This window comes from Limulus polyphemus, unplaced genomic scaffold, assembly GCF_000517525.1.
Source record: "Limulus polyphemus unplaced genomic scaffold, Limulus_polyphemus-2.1.2 Scaffold4609, whole genome shotgun sequence".
Taxonomy (NCBI): Eukaryota; Metazoa; Arthropoda; class Merostomata; order Xiphosura; family Limulidae; genus Limulus; species Limulus polyphemus.
In genome coordinates this window covers 11,777-29,754 of record NW_013670219.1, presented here as the reverse complement: position 1 = coordinate 29,754, position 17,978 = coordinate 11,777, and the positions used below count along the sequence as shown (strand labels likewise).

General features: G+C 32.1%; 1 protein-coding gene across 1 annotated transcript in view; it reads right to left on the bottom strand.

The window, feature by feature from the left end:
• The window catches only part of LOC106471418 (protein pellino-like), a 19,938-nt gene extending 8,374 nt beyond the window's left edge, over window positions 1-11,564 (bottom strand). The window contains exons 1-2 of the mRNA XM_022400020.1: window positions 11,549-11,564; window positions 9,408-9,412 (exon numbers count right to left, since the gene is read on the bottom strand). Of these exons, the coding sequence (XP_022255728.1) occupies window positions 9,408-9,412; window position 11,549 (6 nt within the window). The 5' untranslated portion in view covers window positions 11,550-11,564. The remainder of the gene's footprint in view (window positions 1-9,407; window positions 9,413-11,548) is intronic.
• Between the last annotated feature and the right edge of the window lie 6,414 nt (window positions 11,565-17,978).

Genomic DNA, 17,978 nt, shown 5'->3' with positions numbered 1-17,978 from the left:
ACAAAAAAAAAAGTGGTAATAAATTTCTATACTATGACAATAAGGTTTTAACAATGAAGGCATGCCAGTGTGATCAATCAGCTGGACATAGGAAAAATTTTAGGGAAGAATTTTTGAAGCTTTGCCTGAAAGTGCATGAAAAACTTGATTTTTTAGAAGAATATTTGCTCCAGTCATGAAGTCAATTAATCTAATATATTTACAAAACATGCTTTATTCTTGATCTTTTTAAGTGTGAGCATGATAAGAACCTTATTATTATTAGCTTTTATCTACAGTATTTGTTCACTGCAGCACCTTGAAAAATGAAAGGGCATACACACTGATTATTGTACTTGACAGTGCACATGCTCACTAACACGGCTGCTAACATGAAACGTAAAACACTGTTACATCAAATACCATCTAACACCAATCGTACAATAATGTCACGAGTTTTGTTTCAACCACTACATTAAACACCCTTTTTATTTTGATATTCACATTCTTGAATAACTGTTATATACTTGCCTTCGAAGACTGAGGTTGTTTAACTACATAATGTATAGATTTTTTAACTCCGTTAGGTACTGGCCGTCTATACAAGACAAATTTACTTCTTCGTCTACCTTTTTCACCTTGTGGCAAGGAACCATTGTACCTAAGGAGGAAACAAAATTATGTTAATAGCACCATAATTTGCAGCATTGTATTTTTATATCTATCATTATGTTTATGGAGAAATGTCACATGACATACAAGGTTTTATGGCCTTATTTCAAACAAAAGAAACTCAATTACCTGTCTAAAAATGTACAGTAAGTCACATGTATGGTTTCTTGAAAAGATAACACTATGCTTTATATTACACTATAAATTACCAAGTCTGCACCGTGCCATCTTGACAAGACAAGCTGTAAAAATATCATAGATAAAATATATCTTTTATCTCCTATGTTTGAAACACCTTTGCTGTCATTATCAATTACTTTACATTGTAAAAATGATATATAAGACATTCACTTTCTTATTCACAAACACTGCATAAAAACAAGCACAATCAACCTATATACACATACATTACTTCATTTCTTTCCAGTCATTTTGACTTTTTAATGAAATTGTAAGCTCCTAATTAAATTTTCTTTAACTGTATATTATACACCAGTTTTTGTTATACGGTCTTACTGTCCATTATCTTTCTATAGATAAGTCACAATATCATAAGTGTAAGTAATTACTCGTAACTAATATAAATGTAGCATTACTTTTGTGTAACCATTATTTATATGTAAAACCAGAAAACTAAAATGTAGTTCACACATAATCTCTTATTTTCTAAGATGGCCATATAACTGATTGCTATATACGTATATATGATTAAGTTAGAAGCTTTGTTTTTTAATATGTAGTTCATTTAGTTACATTGTTTACTAAATATTATAAACATATTACTTTCAGTTTACTTCTGTCTGCCCCACACGTGCTTAAGATATAGTTTATCAAAATACTGAAAAAAGCAATTTCTCTTAATCTGATAACTTTTACAATTTTAAGTTCAAAATAAACAAATTTAAGACTAGAATAAATGGCTATTTAATGCTATATTCATTGGCTAAAGTGTGGTGGTATGTATTATACACTGATAAAAAAAAAATTAATGTTGCAAAATACCATACACTCACATCCCTTTGGAAGTATAGTGTGAGTGTAGTTCACCTCGGCTCACCGCCCTTATTCCCCTGAAACAGTAACCCCCCCCCCCCTAAGATACATGCATACGTGAACCGTTTTCAAAGCAATTTAAACACTAACTATACCATACACTCACATCCCTTTGGAATTACAGTGTGAGTGTAGTTCACCTCGGCTCACCGCCCTTATTCCCCTGAAACACTAACCCCCCCCCCCTAGATACATGCATACGTGAACCGTTTTCAAAGCAATTTAAACACTAACTATATTGCTCAATCCGATGAACTAATATTTTAAATCAATTGTTGCAGATTTCAATTAAAAATACATCAAAAGAAGTTGGATTATTAAAATTGTTTAATTTATTCTCCAAAAACTACTAAATCTTACTTGTACATGTTTTTCACTCAAACTACTAAATCAATGGTGTCACATTAAAAGGTTATAAACATGTAACTGATAAGTATTTTTATGACCGTGACTATGATGATTAGCTTTTTTTTTCTTGCTGAATAATATGCAGGGTTTCTCAGCAGTGCATGTGCAGGCTAACGAACGCTAACCTACAGATGGAGGTCCATTCACAAATGTATTATAATAATACTCAGTTTTTGTCTGTCCCAAAAATGCACAAGCACTTCATTTCAATCGATGTAAACAAAAGGTGGAAGTAAATATACTTTAGTAGACATTTTGTACAACATATTAACAGCTCATCAGTTTTTAAAAAAGGCCTAACATTAGGTTGTTGAATAACATTATATATTTATTCATTGATAGTATTAAGTGCAGTAAAGCTTAGTCCTAAAGCAAAAAACGTACACAAGTCAGTGTTAATTTATCTCTTTAACAAATACAGACCATAGTTAATAAAGACTTAACTAATGTTAGGCCTAAGACAAGTGGACTTGTAGATTGTGGTGTCCGCGATTACAAATGCTGTTGCAATAAAGGTACTACTTTGACCACAAATGTTTTGCGGGTCTCTGCTAGTCTAAAATAATATTCAAGGACAACCTCTGGAGGAGTTATTACAACACACTGCTGATGGTGATCATGGACTATCACAGTGTACATGAAACCCATAACGTAATGAAACTCTCCACAAAGTTGGGTGTAAATTCATTAAAGTTTCAAAAGAAAAATAAACTTAATTGTTCTTAAAAACCATTGACCTATATATATTCCCCAATTATTTGAAATTACCCATCATTTTTGTTGAAGAGGATAATTAAATTATATTATTTTAATAATTTCATTAACCATCTTCAACCTACAAAGGCTTTTCTTCACATTATAAGTAAGTATAAATCTTTGATAAACTTACATGAAGCTCCTATCACGTTCTTAAACATGTGAACAAGTTCAATTGCCTCAAAATGGTTGGAATAATGTAAATAATGCATAATATTTTTAATATTAAACATTTCAGGTTTATGATATGAAAACAAGTACATATATGCTAAAACCCATTTTCCATTTGTGCCTACTTACAAAACCACAATAACCATGATTAATTAATCATGTCAAATGATTGGTGATTATTACCATCAACAACAAAGACATGATCCTCACTAGCTATCATCATCATCACCATACTGACCAGAGCCATTATCAGACATCACAATCTATCATCTTCATTAACCTAACAATCAACATCATGATAATCAACTTAGGCATTAAAACTAAGATCATATTTATTTTACCATTATCAATAACATTATACTCACCCTGGCCATCATAATCACTATCAACCACACCTTACTATTAATTAATAAGTTACTTATTAACCTTAGTGACAACAACCTAATTAGCATTATCATAATAACCATTAAACTCAACCCCACCACCATCATGATTCTCATGGTGAAGATAATGAACTTCTCAATTACAGCCCTCACCATCATGATTACAACCACAATTCACCTATCATCATAACCAATTCAATCATCATCAACCTCATAAAATAATAATTTTGATTAATATTTAGTGATGCTTTAACATTTAATCTCCTATTTTAGTCTGATAAATACCTAAAATTGAAGAATATTTTTTTAGTCTGATGAATACCTAAAATTGAAAAATAATTTTTCAGTCTGATAAATACATAAAATTGAAGACTAATTTTTCAGTCTGATGAATACCTAAAATTGAAGAATAATTTTTCAGTCTGGTAAATACCTAAAATTGAAGACTAATTTCTTAAAATGAATTATATTAAAATAATTCATCAACTGTTCTTTTGAGCCAAGAAAAGTTTTTTCAGCAATGTTATATATTACTGAAGCTTTATGTTAAACTTATCATACATTTTTTTTAAGTTGGGTCACTATACAAACTAGGTACGAGATATTTTCAAATTATAAGTGGTAAGGCAAAAAAAAAAAAAGGTTATCAAAAAGTAAAATTTTTTTATAGAATTGAATGGATACTTATAAGAATAACAGTTACATTTGTTTTGCGATATTTTCACAAAAATTCGAATTGATAGACCAGAAAGAAGGCAGTTAGTCAACAGCACCTACTGCAAATTCTTGTCTCACTAAAAAGCCTAGATTTGAGCATCATCATAAAACACACCCACGATCACAAAATGTGAAGGGTGATTTTTTTTCTTCCAATAAGTGAACACAAATGATAGACAAACAGATCTACAGTCCAGAATTGGACTAATCTTTGGGTCTGGGATCATCTAATATAAAGTACCTATGTTTAGTTTTTCAAAATATCTTAATTGGGTTCTCTAGATTGATTGCACCTAGCAAAATGGTATTCCATGTAATGAATCATTCAACATGATAATCTAAATTAAGATTTTGGTAACATAAATTTGAGCCTCATAATGGATCAAAAGGGGGTTCCCAGGATAGTTCGAAGCGTAAAGGATCATTCAAAATTTGATGTTGGAGCCCTCTAATGGAAGAATCAAGAAATGGTCTGTAAGCTCTCTAGATTGGCTGCAAAAAGGTACTTGAAAAAGTAACAAGTACACATAAATGGCCATTTCTAACCATGTGTGCCAATTTATTATTTTGTGTGTAATTGTTATTTCCAGTGAAATTTCATGGATAATTTACTAGTTTATATAAAATAAAGCTGATTAACATGAGTGCAAGGTATAAAAAGAGCTAGATTGGCTTGATTAGTTTAGAAAGTTTGCATTTAAGTATACAGATAATATTAAATTTTCTCTGCCAAGTGATTTTTTTAAATAACTTTACAGACTGGAACAGTGAAATCAGACAATTAATAACATAAGATGACATGCACAGCTAACAATGTATTCTAGCATTAAGCATAATTTGAAAGTTTATTAATATTTCTACGTTATAATATTCTTCAACTCTTTAAATTTCATTCCAAGATACTTATACTAAAATTTGTCAATATCCCTAGGCACACGACAAACCCAGTTTTACTGACTAAAACTAAAAGCAAGATAACTTACCCAAGAATAACCAGTTCTCCATACTTGCAGGCTTGTCCATTAGCTGAGGGGTTAAGCTCACTATGACTGTGATGGGGGGTAGAAGGACCAGAACTTCCACTTGACTTATCTACAGACGATCCAGTAGTAGGCTTGGACTGGCTTGAAGTTTTTTCAGACCTGAGAACCATAATGATAAAGTATTATAGTCTCAGGTCGTACATATAAACAAGTTCACCAATGTAAGCCAATCAACTATGACTTTTTTATTATTAGAAAACGGTTCGGTCACAATTCGCTTCCATAAGAGATACGTGCTCTATCGTCAACTAACAGAAACAGTTCATCAGCCACAACTGCACACGTTCAAAACTAACGTAACAAATGTTTTGACCGTCAAAGAGAAAAAAGGAAATGAAGCAATACTACTTTGTCGCCTTAGTCATCTGCTGAGAAGTGAGATAAAGGATGGCGAGACTTCTCGATCGATAATAGACAATACTTACAAAAGCCGTGGCAGACGAAAACATACGCTCGTTTTTAAAGCGAACAAAGGAATTCATAGTTTTACCGTCCAGCAGCTGGAAAGGAAGTGACATGTAGGGGGGCCACACACCGGAGAATACGAATTTCCCACATAGTGTTATTGCCCCCGGGTTCGGCGAGAAGAAATACTAGCAGTATCATACACAGGCGACGTCATATCCGCCGGTGGGTCAAGCTAGAGAGATCGGTTTACTGCTACCCACTATTACTAAGCGGTATTAGTAACACAACGTGAGCGGTGTACCAGTCATAATTAGAATAAAGTCGACCTTAGTCACTGGCGTAAGTCTGTGACCAATTATTAAATTGCCAGAATGTTTTCTGTAAAACACAGAACTTGAGAGTCATCGAGCAACTAAATCGTTATAAACCTTTTGATTCCTTTAGGCTTTAGTACATAACAAGATTAAAAATATTGTATTCTTTTCATCGTTGACTTGCTACTGACAACAGGTCATGGAAAGTTTGTGCTTAATAAGATCAACTATCTAATCTGAAACCAGCGAAGCTCTACGATCACTTCTTAAATGTCACCAGGCCAATCTGTCCACGACAGCTGTTTCTAACTGAACACGTATTTGTACAAAACTAGGAAAATAAAATTTAGATAACGATCAATATACCTGGTATCGGTAAAAGCAAGGAGTTAGTTTTTCAATAAATAGAAATTATTTACAAACTTCCTGGAGATTCGATGGAAAACTAACGATTTTTGGCACCGAGGAAGAACAAAAAAAAAGGAAGGGCGTGCTGAAAAGTAATATCCCAGACACGCACACATTACGTTGTCCCACTGCACGTGTGGGTACGTAAAAGAAAAACACAAGGTAAAAAGTTTCTAATACTTTTTACCTAATATCGTTATGGCTAAAAAAAAACAACAGTTTTAAATGTATAATCAATTTTACCAACAATGACTCACGCTAATCTTAAAATCTCACATATTGAAATAAGTACAAACAAAAATCTTAATCACGTAACAGAATAATATGTTAATTATTTATAATTCATTTTACAATACTAAAATGAAGAATGTCCCATCATAAAACTGATACCTCTTCTGTTAACGTCAACAAACATCATCGTTGTTATTAACCATGAGTAACAATGTGGAAATGGGATGCTTACATTACTAAAATGAAGAATGTCCCATCATAAAACTGATACCTCTTCTGTTAACGTCAACAAACATTATCGTTGTTATTAACTGTGAGTAACAATGTGGAATTGCCTACAATATCACATCAAACATTGTAACCACTTCTATATTAAGATAAAGTGAGTAACAATGTGATTTTCTATTAGAATGTTATTTTGACAATAAATTGATCCATGAATAGTTTGACATTTCTACAGCTGGTACAAATGTCAGTCAAAAGATCAAGGTCACAAGTGTGTTTTCACTAAGATGGGTAAAAGTAAAAAATAGGGTCACTAAAGCTAGAACATGAATAGCCTGTACTGGTTCAATAGTTATCTACAACAGAGTGGCCTGATATTTAATAAAATGTTATGTAGTTTAAACTTTTAAGTGCATGCTTTATCTTTTATGAATTACATTTCACTGTTACGAACATGTTTTATAGAACCCTCGGCGTAGAATCTAAATTTAGTTTAGAATTATGTTCAAGTAACACAACTCAAACAGAAAAATTAAAAGTACAAAGCCAATCTGTGTTTTGAAAGAATCGCTCAATGATAGCATGTCCTTGACAGATTTCTAAACACAAACGTGTCATTACGTAAAACAGACAGTTTTTGTGCAAAAATATTAATCAAAGTAATAAAACGAAAATCAACGTTTTGTACTTGCACAATCATTTATTTGTAAAAATTAAAAATATACAACTTAAAAGAAACTTAAAACTCTACGTGTTTCAGTAGAAATAATTCCACCATCTTCAGGATTCTATTGAAGATGGTGGAATTATTTCCCTTGTTATTAGCAGAGTGCCTCAGGGGTAATTGCGTGGGTGTTTCTTTTTTCTTATTTACTTTAATAATATTTGAAGGGGAAAAATTAGTAAAATGTGCTAATTAAATTAAATTATTGGATATTTCTAATTCTACAGAGGAATTTGAAGTAATAAATAATGACTTGGATCAATTGGTAGGTTGAGTAAATATCTGGCATATGACCTTTAATTACAGAATGTGCATTTCAGTTATCATAAATCAGAGCACATGTTCAATGTAGTAGTACTCAATATCATGACTGAAGAAATCTTATTGGTGGATAATAACTCAAGCCATGGAAGCAGTGCTTTCATTGCTAGTAGTAAAGCTAATAGAATCTTAGAATGTGTTTATAAACATATTGATTTCAAATCAAAAGTCTCTGTACAAATGACTAGTTATGCCTTACTTGGAACAATGTGTGCAGTTTTGGTCTCTTGTATCTCAAAAAGGATATTTACTTATTGGAAAGGGTACAGAGGTGGACTACTAAGATGTTTCCAGCATGGAAGGATTATCTTATAGGTTAAGCTCTCTTATTCTCCCTTGAAACAAACAAAGAAATGTTACTGAAGTTTACATGATTATCTGAGAAACCAACAGGATAAAGAACTCTGATTTCTTTGTGCTGTATTCTGAAGATAATAGAACGAGAGGACGGCAGTTCAAGTTTTGGAAAAAACAGGCTAGGCTCCAGTTAAGACAGTTTATATTTTTCTACCAGGATGGCTGGCTTATGGAATAATTTGCCATTAGCAGTAGTGAAGGCCAGAACTTTGCAAGAGTTTAAGAGTACAAATGATGATTTCTTGAAAAATAAAAAGTGGGTTCAAGAATAAAACATTCTTCTCAAGCGTAAAAGTGCAACAATAGTCTTGAAAGACCAAATGGTCCCTTGTTGTCCATATGTTAATTTCATAATTTCTAACAGAGAAGTATTTCTATGAAATCTGGGCTTTTACAACTTATATTTATTACTTAAAATATTTTAAAATGTTTCATTTTTAATTACATCATTCTCTTATCCAAACAAACCTCTTATAATAATTATATCCCAAACACTAGTTCTTCTATGCTAAAAAAAAACAAGTATAAGTTTCAAATATTTACTTTAGAGCTTTACAATTTTTCCACTATGTATTACTCCAGTAACCTATCTTCGCACTCTTTCCTGTCATTATATTTTCTTTAATAAAGACCCCACAGAGTCTTATACAAATTTACAGGTTGTTCGCTTTTAAATTACTTTTCTATAAAGATCCAAATGCTTAGCCAGAGGTTTGATACAATCAGAAATAAAGACATCTACATTATTTCTATTTCCACAAATAGAAATCTTGTGACACATGAAGTATTTTCCAAATTTCCTCAACTACAGATAAGTGAATCATTTGATTTTATGTTGCAAATACAAAACCACATCCATTATTTTACATATCCACTTATTCAAACATTGTTCATAGGTTTGAAAAATAAATATGTTTGAAAGAGCAAAAACATCACGTACCACTATATTATAGTCATGAGTTTTGATAATGAAGTAGAATCGGGTTAGATTTGCAAGAAACGTGTGAAATGAGGGCCAATAATTTTTTCTGTGGGCAATATAGTTCTAATATACCAAAATACACAGATTATTACACATTATATATTTAGTGTAAAAGTTAAGCTTTGTTTTCTTCAAAAAGGGGTATTTTTTATAAATTATTAATTCTTCTAATCACTTCAAGAAAGCCTAGGAAAAAGTCATTTAGCACCTCTTAAATATGTCTTTTAATAATTATATATATCAATGAAGGGTTGAGAACACTGTATTAAAATAATTTTGAATATGGAAATAAGCAAGTCACATGACAACCACAGTTGATATAAAGTGGTGGAGGTACAACATGTATCAGAATTATATTTTCATACTGTTACGCATTTCATAGGTGGTATGATACCACCAAAAATTGATCACATTTTGGGAAGAGTGTATACAATAGAACTTTTTGATGCAAAATATTCACACATTCAGATCATAAGGAAATGCTTCGTATCGTGAATTTACAATTTACAAGATGGGAATATACCTTTTACTTAATGACAACAAAAACAATGGAATATGGATCAATTTGGGGCACCAGGATCATATAGTAAAATACCTGCAACAAGTTGAACTCCAGCTAATGGTAAGTGTGATATCTTATAATGGGGTATGATCCATTAACACAAAGATAAATGGTATATTCTGTCCCTGTGTTCCTTAAACAGTATGTGACATATCAAGAAGGGTCTCTATCTGAAAATGAATCCAACAGTGTATGGTTTCACAGAGATAAAGCTTCCAAGTACATCCCATTCAACCATCACATAGACCATGAATGAAACAAATATTCCTGCTATTCCTTACCAGTAAAATCACCCATGGATTTTGGTTTAATCAAGTTACTGAAATGGATGGTGGGACTTAAGTGTCCTCATGATTTATAGAAAGTATGCATGGAAAAATGGTGTTCTTTGGATATGACAGACTTTTGCAATTAAAACCAAAGCAGAGTTATTGTTGAGATGCATGGCAATTAGATAAACATGACTGAACATGGCAATATGGTGATGTTCCAAGATAATTTTAATATAATGTACTCATCCCTCTCTCTATATATATAAATCTTCAGTTTATGGCTTTTGAAAATACTTATAAGTCTTAGCAACAAATTCCTTCATAGAAAAAAAAATGCTGAATTATGGCCCAAATGTCTAAACTAATGCTGAAAGTAGAATAAGTGAATTTGGAAGTAATATTTTTGCATGCAAAGACAATTTTCAATACTCTAATTTCTTTTTCAGTATAAAGAAAATCATAATGTTACCGTAAAAAAAATCTGGACACATTAATACACGCACACATATTCAAACAAAATTTGTAATACGATATTTCTATTTTACCTTTTTTTAAAAGAATAAGTTGCTCAAAGACTGTTTTTAAACTTCAAACACAAAAAAAATTATTTTAATAGATATAAAAAATTTGTATTTCCAACTTTTATCACCTATGTTTATTATTTCACTTTAATATAGTTAACTTAGCAATAATTTCAACAAGTGAAATAATCTTGCTAATATTTAAAAGCACTAATCTACACATGAGAACAAGTAAGAACTTAAACCTATCCATTATTATTCATACTCTTTGTAAAGTGCCAGCCCTAACTAAATTCAATGGCAACTCATTCCATAAGACAATCACATTGTCAGAAAGTTAAAATTGTCTTAATTGGAGCTCAGCCTGTCTTTTCCAAATATTAAGCTTGTGTTTTTTCATCCTATTGTCATCAGAACATAGCACAAAGAAATCAGAGGATATTTAAGTGACACCCAGATAATCTGCCACATTTCAGTAAGATCATCTCCACCTTTTTTTTCTCAAGAGAAAATAGCTCAAATATATCTTAACCTATCCTTATAAGATAACCATTCCATTCCCAAAATTATCCTTATAGCCTTCCTCTGAACCTTTTCCAATAAGACAATATATTTTTTTAGATAAGGAGACAAAAACTGTACACTGTATTCCAAGTGAGTCCTAACTAATGATTTGTAAAGAAAAATAATTACTTCATTTGATTCCAAGTCTTATAATCAATATCACTATAAGTACTTTATTAGTTTTGCTACTACTCATAGAGAACTCCCAAAATGGCTTAAGTGACTTATCTATCATTATGTCAAGATACATTTCTTCAGTAATGCTAATGAGTGGGTTTCCATCTACATCAAATGTGTGACCCAAATTATAACCTACAAACATTGCCCTACACTATAATCAAAGCTCATTTGCCAAATATTTGTCTAACATATCTACTAATCCATTATTCTGTAGTACTTTAACATCCTTAATACAGCTAAAAATAAGCAAGGACTTAACATTATCCACAAACAGTACCAATGTACTAATTTCCCCACTGTCAATTTCATTAATATAAACAATAATAATAACATAAAACAACACTGAACCCCAAGACACTCCATTGGTAACAAGGGTCCAGTTTAACTGGACTTCATTAATAACAACTTTTGGCTTTCTTTCGTCCAACCATCATTTAATAGTTTGATATATAATTGTTATTTATAGCTCACAATTAGAATACTGTATTCAACTGTGATTTTAATATACAAGAAGGAATGATACTGTCATACTGTGAATCATGCATAGAAAAACTACAAATACATGTATGCTTCCTGCTTTTTCCTAGACCATGAAATCAGCTTTGTTTACTTGATCCTCTTCTTTTGGGAGTGATCAGATGGAAACACAAACCATCTGCTAGAATCTCGGTTCACTGTTAACAAGTAATGATTAAATGAATCAAGGTACAGTTTTCACACCTGGAAGCTATAATCTTATTATAACAATTTGTTTTGTTAACTTTACAAGTAGATTTATTCATAAAGTAATGTATATATTTAAAATAAGTTCTTGATTTTCTTGGAAGAACAAACCAATGACAATTCTGTGGGATAAATGAATAACTGATTAAATTAAAATTGGAAAGCCTTACGTTATCTGATTAATTCTTACACTCAATAGCAATATTCATTTTCCCATTTTATCTTAAAAAAAACACTCTTTTACACTATTCTGTTCATTAAAAAAGGGAAGCCTTTAGGTTATGTAATTCCACACAACTCGAGAATAAAATTTATTGGAAATATCACCTTGAGCTTTAGGGTCAATAGATTTAAACTCTGAAGACCAGATGCTAATGCAATCTTTGATAAAATTATTTTTCGGTTAGTTACAAATTCCTAGAATGCTTTGTATGATGATGTGACATGTGCCTTACTTTGAATTATTTCAAACTTTTGTTGGACAGATATAAATGGATGGAAAGGCTACCTTTAACACGTTCATAAACCACAACAAGATACCTAAAATAGATGATGCACATATGCATCATGTGACACTCATAAAATCATTTTAGCTGCAGTGCTGATGATGCTCATGTGTATCATGGTACAGACTTTAGTTGAATAAGCACATATATCCATAAATATTCTATACAATATTATTTTACATTACTAGAACGCTCCTAATCAATTGCACATGGCATGGGTATCGATGTCTGAGGCAGCATTGTATGTGTTAATATAGATTTGAAATTTTGGTAATTTGTGGGTTGAACAGCTTTCTCTATCTCTGTTGTCTCTCTATTCTTGTTTCATTAACAATAGCCAGTTTCATAATTTATGTTTACATTCAATAACAAAAGTTCATTTTCAGGCACTGACCCAAACCAGTTCAATTCTGTTCACATAAACTGGTCAGAAAACCCAGCAATTTCAGTACTGATATTGAAAATAGTTATCCTTTGTCGTACTTTGTCTTAAAAACAGTGCTTATTATACAATCATTGTCTCGATATTTTGTTTATTCAGAAAGTCACCACATCAGGTGAATTAATCAGTTCCACTTCAAATATTTCTTAAATATACTTGATTTATGCAAGTTAAAATGAAGCAGAATGTAAACATAAAAATCAATACACACAAATTCCCCATATATAGTGGACCACTCATAATGCAGGGCTAGATCTACTCCTCATTTCTTACTTTAAACTTTTACAAATAGAATTAAAATGTCTATTTTGATGTCCACTAATACATTTGTTTTCAAACTTTTTTCATCAACAGACCACTTTGGTGGGGCAAAAGACTTTGCAAACAACCTACTGGTCATACCTCATCTGCTTTCGCTTGCCACCACAAAAAAAAAAAACTCATCACAATTAATGGAAAGAATGCTGCTGCTTCTGGTGTGAGTAACATAGTTTTGCAGATAGTAGTGTCATCTTATACATAGGTTAAGATATCTTATTTTCTCTTGAGAAAAAAATAGTAAGAGGTGATGTTATATATATTTACATGATTATCTATGAGATCAATAGGATAAAGATCTGTGATTTATTTTTGCTATATTCTGAAGATAATAGGCCAGAAGGACACAAATTTTAAAAATACAGGCTAGATTCCAGTTAAGGCCTTAATGAGTTGCTGTTGGTAGTAACAGAGAACGGCATTATATAGAAGTTTTACAAAAGAGTCAGTGAGCTCCTGAGTAGTAAAGGATACATTTAAATTTATACATTCCTGAGAGGTGAGTGTGAAAGGACAGCCTTGATATCCTAAATGGTACTTTGTTGTCCGTATGCTATGTTTATTGTAAATTCCATATCAGCTCTTACCATCAACTTTAAATACAAGAATAATATTAACAACTCTACAATTCTCACGCACCTGCTCACTGTCTACTGATCTCCTTTAAAGCCACTGGAAAGACCTTATGTCCTGATGCTTTATTTTTAATCTCTCGGTCTCTCTACTTATCATCAAGGGATTAATATTTGAATGATTTGGGTAAATTTCAATATGTCCCATTGAATGCTATATTACTAATATCTTCTTTTGTATATAAAAAAAAAGACAACATTTAAGGACAAGGGACCTATTGGTCCATCTAGATTGTTCCATCCACTAAACTTTAATCAAATGAAAAACAAATTCACAGTAGATAATTTGTGTCGCATCTTTTCAAAATTTGCTCTTTTTTAAACTTATAACCAAAATTTCATTACTCTTGATCCCCACATGCATATCTTACCCAATCTCCACCTTGTTAACCATTTTTATATTAAAAGTTAACAATAAATATACAGGGATTGAAATATTACATTCCTGAGGAATTTCATGTTTTTAGTCAACTTTCCCAATCAGGAATGCATGGTCCATCCACATTCCTTTAGTTATGACCAATGAAAGGGAACATGTTGCATGGATTAAGTAAAAAATCATTTCATGAAGAAAAGCAACTTTACATGAGAGAATGTATTCTTCCTGATAGCTTTCCCTCGAGTGAATGTAATTTTATTTCATTATTTTTATCCCTGATATACAAGAGCACTGTCCTAGTAGGCTCCCTTACCAACTGGTGAAGAAAATCACCCTGAATGGTTTATAAAAACCTGTCTCCCAGTCTATATGCTTCAAATTAAGACTGAAGATAACATAAAGTTCATACATCTCACAATCTTCAACAAAAAACCTTGCCATCAACATCCTTTAATTAGGCATTCTCCAATTTGCTTACTTTTTAACATATTTAAAAAAATCCTTGCTGTGCTGCCAGTTTTACCATTATCAGTCAACTGTTTCTCACAATTCATTTTGGATTTTCTACTTTTGTTTTAACCTAATTAATGTGTACAGTACCTAGAAAAATTATGTTGGAGAAAAAAAAACAAGCTGGCAATAAAAACTAAAAGTATTTCAAATGTTTCTTTAAATTTGTGCAGTGATATCATTTGAAGAAATCATTAATTCAAAGATATAACACTAACATGAGTAGTAATCAGGGATTATGCCATTGGACAGAACTTTTGAACACTTAGCATATGGACAACAAAAGACTACCTGGTTCTTCAAGACAGTTCTTGCACATGCACCTTTGAGAGAAGTAAAAACTTAATCCCACTCTCTATTTTCAGAAATCTTTGATTTCCCTCTTAAACTCCTGTAAAATAGCCAGTCTCCAGTACTGCCAACAGAAACTCACTTTACAAGACAGACAACCACCTTGTTAGAAAAATAAAGTTGTCTCAACTAGAGTGTAGCCCGCCTTTTCTAAATATTAAACTTGGGCACATTCCAAATCTCAATTCAGCATTACCACGCCCTGTTCCTAAAGTCAATTTTTATGTTTGTTTACTACTGATGTTGTAACAATGTTGGCTCAACACACTCATTGCTCCAAAGGAGTGCTGAGATTGAAAAAAATGCAATAAGGCAGCTTTTATGAGGGGAGTGACACCTTTTTTTCTTTTAGAATAAAATCACAGTAAAAACAAATTTATTTTATCTACCAACATTTCAAGCAACTAACCATCGTTACACCTAACGTAGATCAATTGCTTTAAAGGTTACTAGATAAAATAAATGCTTTCACTTAAGATTATGTTTTTACAGTAACTTTGTTTTATGGTATTTATCTTCCAACATTGTGCAAATTCCTATTCTAATTAAAGTTTTTTTCTTTTGCCTGACTGACGACCATCTTGGAAATTCCAACAAATTGTTCCAGATTTAGTCACGTTGAATAAACCAAAATGTCATGGTACTTATAATTGTTAAATTTTCAAATGTGCCCCTTGTGTCCTCTCAACTACTGTCTTAGGAAAACGACACAGTAAAAGCTAAAGCAAATTTATGGAAATACAATTTAGTTTTGTTTCTAACTACATTGTACTCATTCTATATTATAGAAAATGAGTACAGTAGAGTTTATACTTGAAAATTAACGTAAATTATTTAGATAAACTTAATAATGAGTTTATGTAAACACACACTTTAATTTGAAGTTAAAGTTTTACTATACAACATTAGACTTGTGGCTGTATAGATCGTTTACATATTCCACTATATTAGTGTTAGCATTCGTTACAGTTTACTCAGTTTCAAACTTTCAGCAAACAATGCCACAACTTCAATTACTGGATGGTATTTTTATGACTATGTCGAATATTTGTGTCAGCCATTTTAAGCTGAATTCAATATTCATGTTTTATGGTCAATAAACATTTTAGTGCTTAATCTAATTTTCAATGACTAAAACAAAATACAAACTCACCCTTTTTGATTATCTGGCATGCTTTAGAGTATAAATTCATTCATTTCCGTTCAATGGTAACTCTTAGTTACTAAAAAAAAGTATTCGTTTGTTTCCACCTAGCGGAAGTTAGGATATTTTTAATTAAAACTACAAAGTTAAAAAAACAGCCGTTTTATTTACCTGTAAATCGTTTTTGCTAATAAGTTTACTATATCCCTTATTACATTACTTTGAAACTGAATTCAGAAAGGCAAGTAAGTTTAAAAGTGCATTATCTTTTGAGGTTTTCGATCTTAAATGCATAGTTTTTCTAACAACTTATTTTTATAATTAGAATATATATATGTATATACTAGGTATTGTTGAAGGCTGTATTTTAAATATTTTCATATTTTGTTTACTAGAGGAAGTTTTTATATGGTGTATCCTGTATACTGTTACGTATCGGTCGTTTCTTAATTTCCGGTATAAATTCTTTCCGAGGAATTTAAGCGATACAAGTCCTTTCTTAATTAACACTAGTTTATTCTTTCTCGATACAACTTTGTAATACACAGAATTTCCACACTCACTTTAAACTTAACAACCTTTATAACACACGCTACAAATCACAGCGATTCACACACTTTACTTACGGTGCCTACTTTTCCCTTAACTCAATTTTCCATCTCTTCAATCTATTTATATCTCTTCTATCGCTGACTTTATTTGCCAAGCTTATGTACTAAAATAGAAGGCGCCTGGCAAATACTCGGACATTCGAGGGGTTCCTCGATAAGTCATGATCCTTCTAGAAACTCCAGCGCGCATGCTCCCAGCGTCACGTGACTTCCGCTGTCCTAACACTGTCGTCCCGAACAATACCCACTTACATTTAACCAATAGATAATTAACAATAACTTAATTAAATGTACAGAATTTACAAACACAAAATCAAAATATAACAAAGTCTCTTAATTTTACAGGTCTCTGTCTCATTGGCTTCTGCTTCATGTGGGATCCATCTGCTCCATCAGGAAATGTCCCATTATCGGTAATAGTCACATCGGTGGTAGTAACGTCATTAACAGCTTCACTGTTTCCCTTCTCAAAACCGGGTATAGTTTCTTCTTCAACAGTGGCTTTTTCAGGTGACACGTCTTCAGCAGCGTCATTTGTTCCATTGTTCACTTTGTTCAAACTGAAATGTCCTGGACCATTATAACGCCAAAGCCTGTTAGCATGCACCACCTTTGACTTACCTCGCCGATCACATTTTATTTGGAAGGTCACGTTTGAGAGAGAATCCACTATGTCATATGGGCCTTCCTTCCCATGGAGAAGACAACTTAGGAGACTTCCCTTTGGTCTTCCTGGGATTATACAACCACATCTTGTCTCCTGGTACAAAGCTGACTTCAGTAGATATCTTATCATAACATAGCTTCATGGAATCAGCAGACGTTTTCAAGTTTGAATGCACTTGATAGTGAATATCATCCATCCTTTCCGATAACACTTTCACAAACTCTGACACATTTTCAGGCAACTCTTCATAAGGTGGGTGTCCTGTTAACAGATCCACTGGCAACCGAAGTTTCCGACCAAACATCAACTTTGCTGGAGTGTATCCAGTGGCTTCATACTCTGCTGTCCTATAGGCCATCAACAGTGGAGGGAGTAAGACATCCCATCATCTTGGAGGCTATTACAAAACTTTGCCAATTCCTGTCCAAATGTCCAGTTGTACTT